At 39.5% G+C, this 15,373-nt stretch overlaps 1 protein-coding gene across 6 annotated transcripts in view; it reads right to left on the minus strand.

The window, feature by feature from the left end:
• NHS (NHS actin remodeling regulator) overlaps nt 1–15,373 on the minus strand; it is a 249,886-nt gene that overhangs the window by 9,713 nt on the left and 224,800 nt on the right. For 4 of the 6 annotated variants that reach the window (XM_053387128.1, XM_053387131.1, XM_053387130.1 and 1 more), the window contains exons 3-6: nt 11,663–11,796; nt 7,677–7,739; nt 5,336–5,528; nt 1,200–1,331 (exon numbers count right to left, since the gene is read on the minus strand). In XM_053387128.1, coding sequence (XP_053243103.1) covers nt 1,200–1,331; nt 5,336–5,528; nt 7,677–7,739; nt 11,663–11,796 — 522 coding nt within the window. Of the gene's footprint in view, nt 1–1,199; nt 1,332–5,335; nt 5,529–6,924; nt 7,651–7,676; nt 7,740–11,662; nt 11,797–15,373 lie in introns of those variants that run through there. The other 2 variants (XM_053387129.1, XM_053387133.1) reach the window with 2 other exon arrangements.

Here is a 15,373-nt window from a genome sequence, read left to right on the forward strand (position 1 = left end):
CCTTACATTGGCCTTAAAAATGCATCACATAGGGTTTTTCTCCTCCCTGTCCAAGCCTTTCAACAACAGTAACTAACATGAAGAAAAAGGATTTGCTATGGGCCAAATGAGATGGTTCAAGCAGATGTGCTTAAACATTATATCCCTTGTTCAACAGGGAAAGCTGCTTTGGGGGGGGGTCTATTAGAACAAGCAATTTGCATCAGAAGTGAGTGCCAAACTCATCATGCCAAGTCATCCCCCTCCTTGGTGGCTTTTCCTTTGAGAAGTACAAAATGCAAGGCAATAAGCAAACCACCCTTATCTAAATTCTGAGTATTATATTATGATAGCTTGAATCTTCAGTTCATTGTCTGTCATTGTACAACAGATGTGAGCTGTGTACACACCATACATTTAAAGGACATTTAAAACTCACAGATCCCTCCAAAGAAAGGAACTACAATGCCTAACAAACTACAGTTCCTGGGATTCTTTGGGGAAATTCATGTGCTTTAAATGTATGGTGTGTATGCAGCCAGTAGAAAAAGTCTGTGATTCTTAGGTCCAGTGGACTTGACCCTGATTACCACTGACTTAACATTTGTATAGAAAAGAGCCAAGTCAGCACATCTCATGTATGTTATCATTACAATTTTTTTAAAAAAGGTTGAGACAAATGTGAAAAGAGGAAAAATATTTGGGAAAGTTTTCAAACATTGAGAGCTATCTGGCATAAATATTCAACTGGTCTTCTGTATAAAATCAGTGACACTTCATCATCACGTTGCATCATATCATTTGTCACTGCTTTACCTTATGGGTCCCTTGGCTACAAGAATAAACTTTCACTGAATCTAGTTACTTTTTATGTACACACTATGGGTATCGAAACAAACAAAAATAAAAGAATACAACAAAAATTAAGTAACTCATTACACTTAAACAATAAGGGCTGGACACGTATATCTATATTACTCAGTAAGGCCTACTGTGCATCAAGACTGAAGGCTGTAATAAGTAATATAGTTTGGCTGGCAGTATTTAATAATAATAAAAAAGACAAAACAAAAAATAGCAATACCCAAACGCATTAGATTTGAAACTCCACCATCATTGAAGTTGAAGTGTTCCTTGGAAAGCAGTTTGGAAGGCAGGCTATTGCTGCAATTAAGGCAGTTAAGAATGCTATCTAGTGAAGAGTTTTATTGATACTACACCTATTTCTTGTTGGACTCTTCTGGGGATGCCAGAGATGGTTTTCCTCCTTCTCAATTTCCGTCTCCGCTGTAGTACGGATTGTGAGTGAACAAGAGAGCAGCGTATACTAGCCTCTCTGTCAAAACCAACTCCTGCAACCCATAAATAGGTCTCATTAGCTTTTGGAAATAGTAAACAAATTGTTATGACTGGAAGACAGTGGAGGTCATGTGAGCACTTTGGATTGTGCCTGCAAATAAATATAAGGCAGACCTTGTACAACTCTCATGGAAAAAAATCACCGTGTACCACAGCGTTGCTTCTATGATCCCTGTTCCCTCTGAGCAGCCTGCGTTGCCAAAAGTTACAAAAGGTAGGAGAGGGGAATGAAAGGGATGCAGGGAAAGTTAGGCACTCTCATTAGCAAGGAACATTTACTGTAATGGTTTGTCCATTTATGATGGATATACAGGCATTGACATCTATGAAATGAACAGTAGCATTCAAGATGATGATCAGAAATTGGGCAGCTGTACTTTTTTTATTTTAATGCTTACATTGCAATGAAATTGTGGGGAAGCCAAGGGGCAGTTGCAAAAACGTGAGTCCAGCCTATCTTATTATACCGCATGTTTCAGAATAATGATGGCTCAAGAGGAGGATGCAACTAAGTTTTCCCTATATCAGTCCTTAGAGAACATTGTTGATGCTGAGACATATCTAAATGTTCACACTGATTTCATGGTTCAGTAATTCTAAATTAGATTGGTAATGAGTAATTACCACCAGTGTTTAATTGAGCTGAATTCCTAAACTAATGCTGATACTGTCATTACAGAGCAGCCACATCACTTACGTGTCATTACATCACATATCTGTTTTTACCTTGTAAGGTTGTCCTGTCTGACTTCCTGTTCGCTGTATAGATTCCTACATGTCCCTTTCTCCCAACACCCTTACGTTGTCAACACATGAAGAACAGGGTGAATGTTTCCAGATGCAAGACATTGTCGTTGCAAAGGGCATTTGCAAAGTGTGAACTAAAAGTAAGATTCTAAAAAGGAGCAGTCTTCTTCTTATTACAAGCTTTCTTCATCATCACTTCTAATGCAAATGATATCTAGTATATCCATGGTACATAGTATTTCCCTAATTAATCTGGGAAGAGATTATCAACAAATAAGAACAGTGTCCTCCACCTAGAAGCTAGGTAAGTCAGACTATTTGTCCCTCCAACTCAATACTATCTGCTCTGACTGGCAGGGAGCTTTCCTGTTACCTGCTATTTAACAGGACACAGATAACATGCAAAAAACCGAAAAAAAAAACATTGCTGGAGGAGATTCAAATTATTTTTACAAAAATGTGTTATGCATCTAAATAATTTGTTTTTCACTTGTTATTGGAGACTAAATTTTAGAAACAAATTTGAAAACCCTGCCAGCTATTCATCTGGCTAAAAATGCATTTACAAATTAAACACTGTGTTTCCATTTAGTAATAATAAACCATCCGATGTTACAGTAGATTTCCTTTCATCAAAGAGTTATAACTTGGCAAGGATCCCTTCAGAACAAATGTGTCGGGGCAGTAGCTAAACATGAAGCTTCTCATGGTATAATTTGAAAGGCAACAATATGAACTAAAAGTAGAGAGGAAGGGAATAAAAACCAAAAATCTTGATTCGAAAATCTGTACTTTCAATGCTGTATAATTATATCAACCATAATTATACCCAGACATACACATACAGAGTACATTACATACAAATGTAAAACACCAAAAAGTAACTTTCTTGTAAAAGTTCTTCTTGAAATCTACTACAGGAGACCCCAGACAAAAATCCTATATTCCAACCATCACCAACACCACTGCAATAAGTGAACAGAAATCTTTAATATTGAACAAAAGCACTACGACACCCTACTGCCTTTCATTATTTTAGAACAAGTGTCAATGCATTGGGAGGGGGGGAGAAGAAAAATAATGGTTCTGAACTTTTCAAGATATTCCGGCAATTCTGTTATTTGGAAACTTTTAGTGATATCTACAACAACTGAACAGAATAATCTCTAATAGCTTGGACACTAGAAACAGATTTTATTACAAGTTTTTAAAGTGGTGTCATTGTGAACCTATTTTTATCACAGAAAAAAGCCACAGCATTTCTTGAAGCTTTCAAAAGTGAAATTTGTGCCCTAATCCTAAACACATTGACCAGCAGCAAAACTATCTTTGTGAACTCAAGGTGGTTTTAGACTTATTAATCTCAAATAATAACCTACTCACTATGCCATGTGACAAGCTGATTTGAAATGATGTAGGGGCAGGGGGCAATGTTAGCTAAATTTCAAGAGCAGTTTGTTATATGACGCTGGGATCAGCTATTCAGATAAAAGCTATTCAACTAGGCAAGACCAAAATCCAAAAGTGAGATGGCATGGTAGTGGTTTGTGTGTAATTCCTTTTTGCAAGCCATTTCTCCATTCAGAATCAGCCCCTCAAAACTACTTCCCCATCTAGTAAGAAATAAAATACAGAGTACAGTCGTACCTTGGATCCAGAACACCTTGCAAGTCGAACGTTTTGGTTCCCGAACCCCGCAAACCCGGAAGTGACTGTTCCGGTTTGCGAACTATTTTTGGAATCGTCCAACGGGGCTTCCTGCAGCCAATCAGAAGCTGTGCTTTGGTTTCCGAATGTTTTGGAAGTGGAATGGACTTCTGGAACGGATTCCATTCAACTTCCAAGGTACGACTGTACCCTTCTGTTCCGCTCCCTTTTGTAATGTCTGGTTTGGTCCTGAGCTGCTTTATACTTATACCTTCCTTTATTTTTGTCCATTCCACATGGCAGAAAAAAATGAGTGTCTTAAATGAGCCTAGTATCCAAATAATTTGTGGCGGGGGGGGGGGCCTTGGCTGGAAGCAAAATTTGCCCATCCTTGAAGCAGTGTATAAATTTGCAGCATGAGTTTAACCACATTTCTGCTTGATGATATGTGTAATTAAAAAAAGAATCCACAAAGAATGCTCCAAGAGAATGGCAGCTAAGAATATTCACATCCACCACCTGTTGTCACCATGACATCAGATGAAGTGTTTTCCCTTGCCTGCGTGGTTTGATTTCAAACACAATCAAAACACAAATTCAGATAAATGGATACCCTGCCCCCTGATAATTCCACAAGCCCAGTGTAATAAATTTTATCACAATAGAGCACAAGTATATTTTGTTCTGGTTATTCAACTTGCCTTATTAGCAAGGATAAATGTGCATATATTACTTGGAAGGGTAATATAATTAACTCTCCTAAGCACTTCTGCTTTTGATAGACAAACTTTTTAGGTGAAGACTGCATGGATATTTCTATTTAGTGTAATGCTCTCACCATGGAATGAGATAATGAACCAACAAGAGAACTGGCGAGTTCAGACATAGTGCTTAGTAAACCATGGTTTTGCCATTTTGAGAAAAAACCAGTATGAGTCTCAGACTTCTTAGCTGCTCCTCCCTCCTCTTCCTTATTTGGAAAGAAATCAGAAACTTCTGCTTTAGAACTAACCACAGTTCCCTGATATAGCAAAACTTAGAGGACAATGGTTTATTTTAACTACGGTTAGTTAAAACCAACTATGGTTAGCCAAAACCATCCTTCCTGGTTTGCAAACTAACTGCCATTCTTGGAGGTTGGATATAATGGAGAACCAAGGTTGCTTCTCAAATGAAAGCAGAAGTTTTCAATTTTCTTGCATGTTAGCCCAAGGCTCTTCTCATAACAGGAATGTTAGACAGAAAAAATATCTCAGGGCTTTCAGAGACAGTTCTTCTGTAGGCAACCATGGCATCTTACTTCAGATATAACAGCACCAGTGTTGATGGATACTCATGAGATTACCAATATAGCTTGTTTGGGCTGCAATCCTATGCACATGTACCTGGAAGAAAGCCCCATTAAACAAAGTAGAACTGACTTTTGAGTAGACATGCATAGGATTTGACAGTTGAAGCGATAAAGCTTTGTTACGTTCTTGCCTTGGAAACCTTACATTTGCTGATCATAAACTCCTGTGTTTAGAGATATGCTCACCGTAATAAAATTAATGACTTGAACCACCTTTTTGTCAACAAAAAAAGAAGTACAAGAGATCTGTACCAGTGACATTGATGGGGATAATGCAAGAGGAAATCACTTGGGCATCTTGTTTCATTTTCTCCTCTGGAGTTGGGAGAGGTAGTGCTTTGCTCCAATTGGTTTGCTTATCCAGTGTAGAAGGGATATTATGTATTGGATTTTTCGGCCTCTGCCCTAACATGACATCTGTATCTTCTTCCTCCGGAGGGTGGGACTGTAAATGAATACAATCAAAATCAGTATCTACTCTTTTTACGAGATAAAGTTACTTTTAAAAAATATCAGAAAAAATAGATTTGGAAGTAGGTTTCAGGAAAGCAGTAATGAAGAGCGCGTTGCATTTTCAACACAGGAAGTCAAACTACCTCACATACTGGAAACATTTAGGAGCTGTAGTTTAAAATGAATTTTCAGAAGATGGAAACAGCTTCCAGTCAATGCTTAGCTTCTGCAAAGATGTATCCTGCTACATATGATCCATATGTACATGCCAATTTAGCAACTTTTTAGTAAGTTTTAAGTCCCATTATTGTATTTAGTTTGATAAACATATACTTGAATAAACATATCAAATCAGTTCCATGTAGACTTTCTGTCTATCAGTGTATAACTGATACAACAACCCTGGCTAATCTTGAATAAAATTACTTGAAGGCAAGTTACACTGGTTTTAATGGAATTCAGCATTATCCAAAGTATTGTTTGTACAGAAATTCAGTGGAACTTATTCCCAATCAGATGGGTTTAGAATTGCAGTTTAAGAGCCTGATCCTATCCTTAACTTCAAAGTAAGTTTCACGAATATTAATGAAACTGACTTCTAAGGAAACATGGGTAGGATCAGGACATATGTTTTATATCACACAATAGCAACTGTATACTAAAAGAAAAATTAAAAAGCAAAAGTTGAGCCACCACCTTCAAGTCTTAAGAATAACATTCAGAAGATCATGCAAAGTAATTCAGAATGTGCTACCCAAGCTACAAGGCACAAAAGATAAATAGGCACAAAGAGAGATTAGTTAACCAACTCCAAGAATAACTTTTTGAAAAGAAAGCAGGACTGTCATGCTTTGTAGTTTTACCAAGTGAGAGTAAAAGATCAGAAGCAGTTTGTTGAAATCTATGCTTATTGAGAAAACAGCAATTACTTCAGCAACAGGGCAGAAATACTACCTTCAGAGCTTTATAAAGTTCTCACTCTTCCATTTAACTGGTTACTGTTATTTGTACACAGCCCTGGAGGAATTTACTTCGAAGCATTTTCTGTTCTGTTCTAAACATTTTCACCTCTTGTTTCCATCTGTTTCCATTTCCTACTTTGCTAACATGGATTTTCTGTCCTTGGCTCTCATTTACTCTGAAAAACTTTTAATTCTTTTAGCTGTGAGTTAAAGGGCCAAAATTTGCTTTTATCTAGAGTGCTTAATATTATACTATTTTCTAACGGATAATCACCTTCAAATAACTATAGTTTTCTTCATAAATAAATATCTTAACAAGGCTGAAGGCCCCGAATAGGCTCGCAGGCATTCCTAACTTCCTACATGTACACTGAAGACCACACTTCACATCTATTTATATAAAATACAAGCAAGTCACTTGCTTACCTTGTTGAATCATCTGCAAAATAACCCACAAAAAATAATAATAACAAAAGGAACCAGTCTTCCCCCAAAATATTTTTGTCCATCCCTGGGTTAGGAAAACATTGCAGCTTTCTTTATCTGTTCTGCTTTTGTGCTGTTCCCAGCAGACATGAATAGCTCATATAAACTACTAGCACAAAAGACTTTGTTTCCTAGGTAACCTCTGAAAAAAGTTGATGCGTGCAAAAAAAAAAAAAAAAAAGGCGGTTGGGTGGGGGGAGAGACCCACATAGCCTGTACTTTGTTGCTGATTCCTTCCCCTGCATAACAATAGCTTTCTGGACAAAGAAAGTGAAGTGACCTGACCACAGACTCCCTGACTGTCTGCCAATGCTACTCTTTAGCAAACAATAGCAATGATAACAGTCTATAGAACAAATTCATGCTTTGCTCTGCTATGGTTTGGATGTCTTCTTGTGGTTATCCAAAATCTCTGTCTAATTCTTTTCAGCACCCTACAAAAAACCCATCAGAGACAAGTTTGGTTGGGGCCTTTAAAACTAATTAGTGAAGGGAAACCCTCTTGTGAGCTGGTAAAACCTATTAAACTTACACCAAGGGGTGGGGGAGAAAAGTTGGTGTTCCTTGTTGATAAGAGCATAACATAAAGACAACAAAGTTAGTCAGCCAAAAAAAGCAAGCGAGAGAAAGGATTAGGGATGGAAAGGGACAGAATGAGTGAGAGGCTGTTATGTTAGTCTTTTTTCTGATACCTTTCGACTCCATGGGGTCATGTGGCAACACTCGGTGGGGGAGGGCGAGCGGGTGCTGTAAAACTATAAACATGAAATGTGGGGGAAAGTGGTTAAAAAAATTAAAAACACATAGCTGAGAATGTTTCTGTGGTGTGGGCCAAACTCTTATCAAGGCCAGACAGTATTGAATTTAAAATGTATCATCACTGCAAGCTGTTGTCATTCAGCAAAATTTTACTCATAATGTGTTGTCAATCGGAATTTGCTCCCTGGTTTTCCATCTGCTTAACTTCTACACATGGTGGTTGGTTAGGGAGGGAAGTTAAGTGGCAGTAATCACGTGTGCAGATTATTATTATTTTTGCCACACCAGCCTTTTGATAGCTAATAATGCAGCCCTTGAAGCAACATATGAGGCTCTACCCATTGGCCACAAGGCCCTTTGGTGTTTTCTTGAATAAACAACATAGAATTTTAAAGATTTCCCCCCTCTCAAAAGTACTTCTCAAACCTTTGAAATATGTGTGGGGAGTCTTAAGATTTTTTGTTTCCCCCCATCATCTGTGTTGTTTATTTATGGATTTTATTCAGGTTGGATTTTATTCTGTTGAAACAGAAACATTTCAAAAACGGCAAAAGAAATTAGTACACTTTTGGTAGTAGAAATGTAAAAAGCTTTAAATGCATAACCTCAGGGCTAGCTGGGGAGTCTCAGAAAACTAGTGATGCCACAAATGCTGCTACTCACCTGACTTAGAATACAAAGTTTAATGCCACGTCATAAAATGCACCCAGATTAATACAAAGTGAAGTGCTTCTCTAGCTCAGATCTTAAGCTGAGGTGCTGTACCCTTCCTGATACCATGAACGGCAGCATTGCCAGCACCTAGGAGTGTGGCACTCCCAGGATACTTTCCTTAGTATGGATGTCAGACACCTTAGACATGAATTATTCCAGAACACTTGCACCTGAGATACTGTAATCATGATTAGCAGGTATCCTAGGTGCCTAGCAGTGAGACCTCATAGTCGCTACCAGTCAGGCAACTGGGATGGGAAGGGGCAGCTGCATGCGAGAAAGGAGTTCGTGGAGGATTGTGAAGGCTCATAGGCAACTGAGGAGGGAGTTTGACTCCTAACGATGCCAAGACTATGTATGGCAGGGTCCAACCTTCACAACTGAATGTGGAATTAAACATTTCTGAGCACAATTCAAAATGTTGGTGTTGACCTTTAAGCCCTAAACAGTCTTGGCCCAGTATACCTGAAGGAGTGACTTCACCCCATTGTTCAGCCCGGACACTGAGGTCCTCCTCCGAGGGTCTTCTGGTGATTCCCTCACTGCAGGAAGTGACGTTACAGAGAACCAGGCAGAAGGCCTTCTTGGTAGTGGCACCCTCCCTGTGGAATGCCCTCCCTTCAGATATCAAGGAGATAAAGAACTACATAACTTTTAGAAGACATCTGAAGGCACCTGGGAAGTTTTTAATGTTTGATGTTTTACTATGTTTTATATATGCTGTAAGCCGCCCAGAGTGGCTAGGGAAACCCAGCCAGATGGGGAGGGGAAAATTATTATTATTATTATTATTATTATTATTATTATTAATCAAATTAAGTTTCTAATTTGGGGAAGCTGGGGGAAATATCTCAGCTCTATCTAAATCTGAGGGGAGTTCACTTACCGCTATGGAAAACAGGTTTCTGAATATGAATTGCTTTCAGCTCAAGAGGCTGTCAGAAAGGTTTATGACAACAAAGTCTACGTAGATCCAGATCTACAGGATGGGATACATTATGTTTTGCCTAACAAAACACTTCTCCAGTAGGCTTCTCCTGTTTACAAGATGTAGGCTAGCTTTCAATTTTTTAACTACCTGCCTATTCAGATGATAACAGTATGATAACATAAGAAAGGGGGGAAATCTAAATAATCTGCTGGGGAAATTGGTTTCCACTTCCATCAATTCTGAGACTCACATTTAGCATTTGATGGACTGATGGGATTTTGAGTCTGGTTGATAGTGTCCCTACAAATAATGAGTATTTGAACTTCCAGAGCCATTTTTCCAGAGTATTTACTGATGTACTGACATTGCCAGTCACACCAAATGTATCTACAGCCTGGTCAAGGAGCCTCTGGATAATCTGATGTATATTAAAGTAATTTATGTGACAATCTGGACTTGTTCAGGAACCTGTTGTTGCCAAAAAAAATCCTAAAAATAATATGCCTCCTTATCAGTGTTTATGGGAATATTTTCATTTATTATTAGTTTCTATCAAGAAACATTTTTTAAGTCCATGTTGCCATTGGATGCCCTATTGAACAGAACATTTCTACTCAGTTAAGCTTCAGTTTAATAAACCATCTGATGTGGCAAACTGCAGCTTGTGGAAGCCCTGCAGACCATGGCTAGAAACCATTGTTTCCAATTTTGGTCCCCAAATTTGGTTTGCAAAGCTTGTGGAAACCATGGGTTGCTAGTTTCCTGTGTATACAGAGCTCCTTTGCAGCCATTTCCCCTTTCCCTTTGTGTGACCAGAAGAACAATCCAGCATTCAGCATGTAACCATGGACTACCAATTAAGCCAGGGCATAAGGGCAACTTTAAAACATGACTTCATATCCTGACTTGTTTTGAAGCCATCAACCCTGTAATAGGAAACTGTGGCTATGTGCTGAATTGCGGCTTGTTCAACAACTACAAATGCGTTGAATGCTGCTCGTGTACATCCTAAACCAAGATTTTTGGCTTACAGTTGCATGCAAGCCTAATAATAATAATAATAATAATAAATAATAATGTAATTTATTACCTGTACCCTGCCCACCTGACTAGGTTGCCCTAGCCGCTCTGGGTGACTTCCAGAAGAAAAGAACACAAATATATCAACATGGCCTATGTGTGAAAAAGGAGTACAGTCGTACCTTGGATCCCCAACACCTTGTGACTCAAATGTTTTGGCTCCCGAACTCCGCAAACCCAGAAGTGAGTGTTCCGGTTTGCAAATGTTCTTGGGAAGCCGAACATCCGCCACGGCTTCCAATTGACTGCAGGAAACTCCTGCAGTCAATCGGAAGCCACGCCTTGGTTGTCGAACGTTTTTGGAAGTCGAATGGACTTCGAGAACAGATTCCGTTCGACAACCAAGGTACGACTGTATATTGAGTTTTCAATTAAAGTAACAGAACAGCACATTTTCCACATTTAGCCCAGAAGATCATCTGTGTACTTTGGCATAGTTTGTTAGTGTCTGTCTGTGTGTTTGTGCGCACATGTGCATGTATAGATGCAATGCTATGTACATTTACTGGGATCTGCTCATGCAGAATTAGTGTAAATGAAACGGCACACTTTGAAAATGTGCAATAAAGTAAGAGGCAGGATATGACTTGCCCCCATAGGTGGATTTAGGGGAGTGTGACTGGTTCGCCCACAATGGGCACCAAGTCAAGAGGGTGCCACAATGATGAACAACGGAAGATGAGAGGTGGGGGGGGGGAGAGCTCAGCACCATGCCCTCCATTTTAATGGGCTAATATGGCTCCTCACTTCTGAACTCTTAGAGGTGTACCTTTCCACATGAGTAATATGAATGCTAAGCATTGCTCTCCCAGTGGAGTGACTGCATATCGGCTGGACATAGGCCTGTTTTTAATTTTACAGCTTACACTAAGACCAAGGCAAAGAAGACTGTAAACATTTTAAAAATGCCTGGGATGGTGAAAGAAACATAATGAGGGGACTGGGAAAATTAGATGATAATAAACATGATTAGTTATTGTAACCACCTGATAATTAGTCTTGACTTTTAAGGGATATCTCTGTGCCTTCAGTAGCAGTATGATAAGAGGTTTAGCAGATGCTGTTTCTCCTGCCACTGTCTGGCAAATCTCTCTCAGTCACATGATGATTAAAGGCAAAGATGTTCTGTGTGGATTAGAAGCTGGCAGGCCTTGCCACAATAACCGATAGTATTGGGGAAGAGGAATAACTTACTTTTAGCAAGGGATGGTTCTTTGTCTCTTTGTTCTTCTGGGTGTAGGTCACAGGGAGGGAGGGAAATGGGGGAGCCACCACAGAGATTTGGCCCAGGACTTTTTGTTCCCTGTTATCACTCCAGTTTCGTTGCTCTGTTTAGCAAAAACAGGAAATAAGAAAATTGTTAAGACTGATGTGTATTTTAAAATAATCTGCCATGAAAAGCCTAAACTTTGGTCAAGATGCAGTTCATGGGAAGTGTGCACATTGCTATGATCTTGAGGATATTCATAGGAGGAAGCAAGCTTTGTTACTGGACCAATTCTCACGTGATGAGGATCCCCATCCTTAAAAGCACTAATAAGAGAAGTCCTTATTTGGCAAAAATGGGCACTGCAACATGCATATCTTTGTACACATCCTCACACACCCTTCTCTGTCCTACATTTAGGCAAGGAAGAGGCAGTCTCAAAGTTCTGTCTCTTTAGCAAACAATAGCAATGATGACTGGTGACACCCCCATTTATACTCCTTCGACTTACGTCTGACAGTGTATATGTGTGGTGCTGGGAAATAAATAAATAATTTATTTCATACCTGGAAATGGCGGGAGAGAGCAGCAGAGTCCTCATGGCTCATGCAGAGATCCTCTTCAGAGCCCAAAGAGGATATCAGTGTGGGTGGAGGAAGCCTCAAAGAGACCGGAGGCACAGCAGGGCTTTGTTTATGCTGCTGAGCCTCCCCACCTAACAGCTGATGTGCGGGTAGCGCAGCAGTAGTAGCTGCTTTCCTGCACCACCTCTAGCCTCCTACCAGCCCCTAGTTGTGGAGATTTTTGAATACAGCATTTTTGGTATGGATTGAAGAGACAGCAGCAGAGAGGGCCTTTAAAAGATTATAAGAAGGTGCTCCCCACTTAATGCAATTTCACTTATGCATGTGGGACCCTGGAATGTAACCCCACGTAAGTGGGGAATCACCTGTATTCTAGGAGAAATCACTCAAGGAAAGGTGAAAAGCAGGGCTAGTGAGAGGTATGGCTGGGGAGCTGATACGACTTTCAAAGTCCAGGGCCAGACAGAGAGGTCTGAAGGGCGGCTGTATTTGACCTCCAGGCCTGGGGTTCCCTATCCTTGTCATGTGGTAGAGTGAACACCCAGCAGGAACTGAGAAGCCTGATTTCAAGCTCAGCCTCTAAGCTGCTACACTAATCAGCTCTCAACATACAATGAAAAAAAGTATTAGCAGTTTTTTGAAAGATGGCAAAATGAAGTGATATTACACTTCTCCTGCACATCTCCTCCAAGAAAGAACTAATTTGCACCCCTGGCAGAACATTTAAAACACATACACAGACAGATGAAGACTAATTTTCTTAGTTTTTGAATATAAATTCTGCAACCACCAAGTCACTTGCTAAGAACAAAGTGCAAGTGAATTTAGGCGAATGGCTGCAAATGATGGATGTGGTAGTTTAGTGGATATCAAATAATTTAAGCAGGAAGTTGTCAAGAACAAATTAACTACTTGGTCTCTCTTGAGTGTTACTCAACTAAGAGTAGACTGAATGAAATAAATCAAGTTACTTACTATATTGGTTCAAATATTAGCTACCCCTGAATATAGGCCACACCCCTAAAATGAGATATCTTAAATCACGGCTTAAATCACAATGATAGGCTACATACAAGTTTTATACAAGTCAGATTTGGGTGTGGAAAGTGCAACCTATATTCAGACCTATATAGTAAGTCCTTTGATTTTAATAGGCCTATTCACCCATTGTGATCATTCTGCTGTTTCACTCTTTCCTCAACTTGTTGTCTCTTGGCCACAAGGTGGCAGAAGAAGATTAAATTTAGCCAAAGCAGTTGTGATGTAGACACACAAATGTGTGTATTCTAATTTTAACATTACTATGATAGTAGTTTCCCTTTATTTTATTTTTTATATTTCTGTGCTGCTTTTTATTCAAATAAATCCCAAAGCGCCTTACAAACAAAGATAAAAATAACATAATGGAACATCACAAATGCAGCATAAATTGTATAGAATACTTAACAAATCACCAGTAAAACAATCACAAATTAAACAATTACCATCTATGCAACACTATTTAACAAAACAACTAAAAAAATACGCTAAATATCACAGTTACACCAAAAATTATATTATAGGATTCACAAAGTACCACAGCAGCCATATCTATAAAATAATACTAACAGCAACAAAACAAACAAACAAACAAACAAACAAACAAACAAACCCCTGTTGAATTGTATACCTGCTCTCCCTACCACCATGACTCATAAACTTTCATTCTATTCAACGCATCAAAATACATCTGCAGATAATGCTCCTGGCAGCAATTCCCTTCTGAAGGATTCTTGCAAAGGTGGTGGTCCGCACAAAGACTCCCCTCACATCCTTTCTGCCACTATGACATTTCCATTTTCATAACAGAAAAATGGAATACCAGAATAAGACTAGGCTGCAATTTGGAGGTTAGGTGATTCTCTGACGTATGTTCAACTATGATTAAAAATATCATTAGTTAACATAGCTACATGATCTGTGTGGGAACGATAAAATAGTGAAATCAGACTAGACCCTTACAACCTTTTTTCCAGTTTTCTTAGGGAAAACGCCTTAAAAGTATTACACAGATCAAAGCTGATGGAAGACTAATAGGTGCTTGATTTATCTAACAAACTTCAAGACACTTTGGTGTGTGTGTGTGTTTAAATTTGTCCATGCCTTTATAGTAAACATTGATCTACACAATTGCTTCTTCAGGTACTTCACTGCTAGCAAGATCATGCTCAGCATTTTCTGGTGCAAGAGAGGGCTTGTCCCTTGTGAGGCAAAAAGTACCTGGAGGGTGAATTTTTGTGGGAAAACAGCAGGAGACAAAAGGGTTACACCCTCCCCCAACATACATGGAATAATAGAATTGTAGAGGTGGAAGGGACCCCAAGCAATGCAGGAATCTCAACATGCGGTTCCCCCATCCAATTTAAAACCAGACCAGACCTTGCTTATTTTTGCAAATGTGCTAGCTGGTGTCTCACTTCAATTTACAGCTTTCACAGCATTTTGTAAAAAATAAAATAAAGAATTCCAGAGATAAACGCAGTCATGTGTACTTTTGACTTCTGTCAGAATTATGACTCAGCAAGCAAAAGAGAGTTAATCAAAGGGAAGAAGAGTCAGTTAAGGTAAGAGCCTAAAGTACATGCTGTTCCTGGAGATAGGATGGAGTCTAGTGAAGTAATTGAGTGGAATTGCTTATACTTGCCTAACAGAGCTGTCATTCCAAAACCTGCTCTGGGGCTTCCTCCACCCCTCCCAGATTTTTTTTTTTGGGGGGGGGTATGTGGGAAGTCCTTAATTCTTAAGGAAATTAGCCCTGAGTGCTCACTGGAAGGACTGATCGTGAAGCTGAGGCTCCAATACTTTGGCCACCTCATGTGAAGAAAAGACTACCTGGAAAAAGACCCTGATGTTGGGAAAGATTGAGGGCACAAGGAGAAGGGGACGACAGAGGACGAGATGGTTGGACAGTGTTCTCGAAGCTACAAACATGAGTCTGGCCAAACTACGGGAGGCAGTGGAAGACAGAAGTGCCTAGCGTGCTCTGGTCCATGGGGTCACGAAGAGTCCGACTAAACGACTAAACAACAACAATGTGGGAAGTGCACGGGCGCAGGGAGAAGGGGGGAGGGAAAG

Source organism: Podarcis raffonei, chromosome 4 (assembly GCF_027172205.1).
Source record: "Podarcis raffonei isolate rPodRaf1 chromosome 4, rPodRaf1.pri, whole genome shotgun sequence".
In the NCBI taxonomy this organism is placed as follows: domain Eukaryota; kingdom Metazoa; phylum Chordata; class Lepidosauria; order Squamata; family Lacertidae; genus Podarcis; species Podarcis raffonei.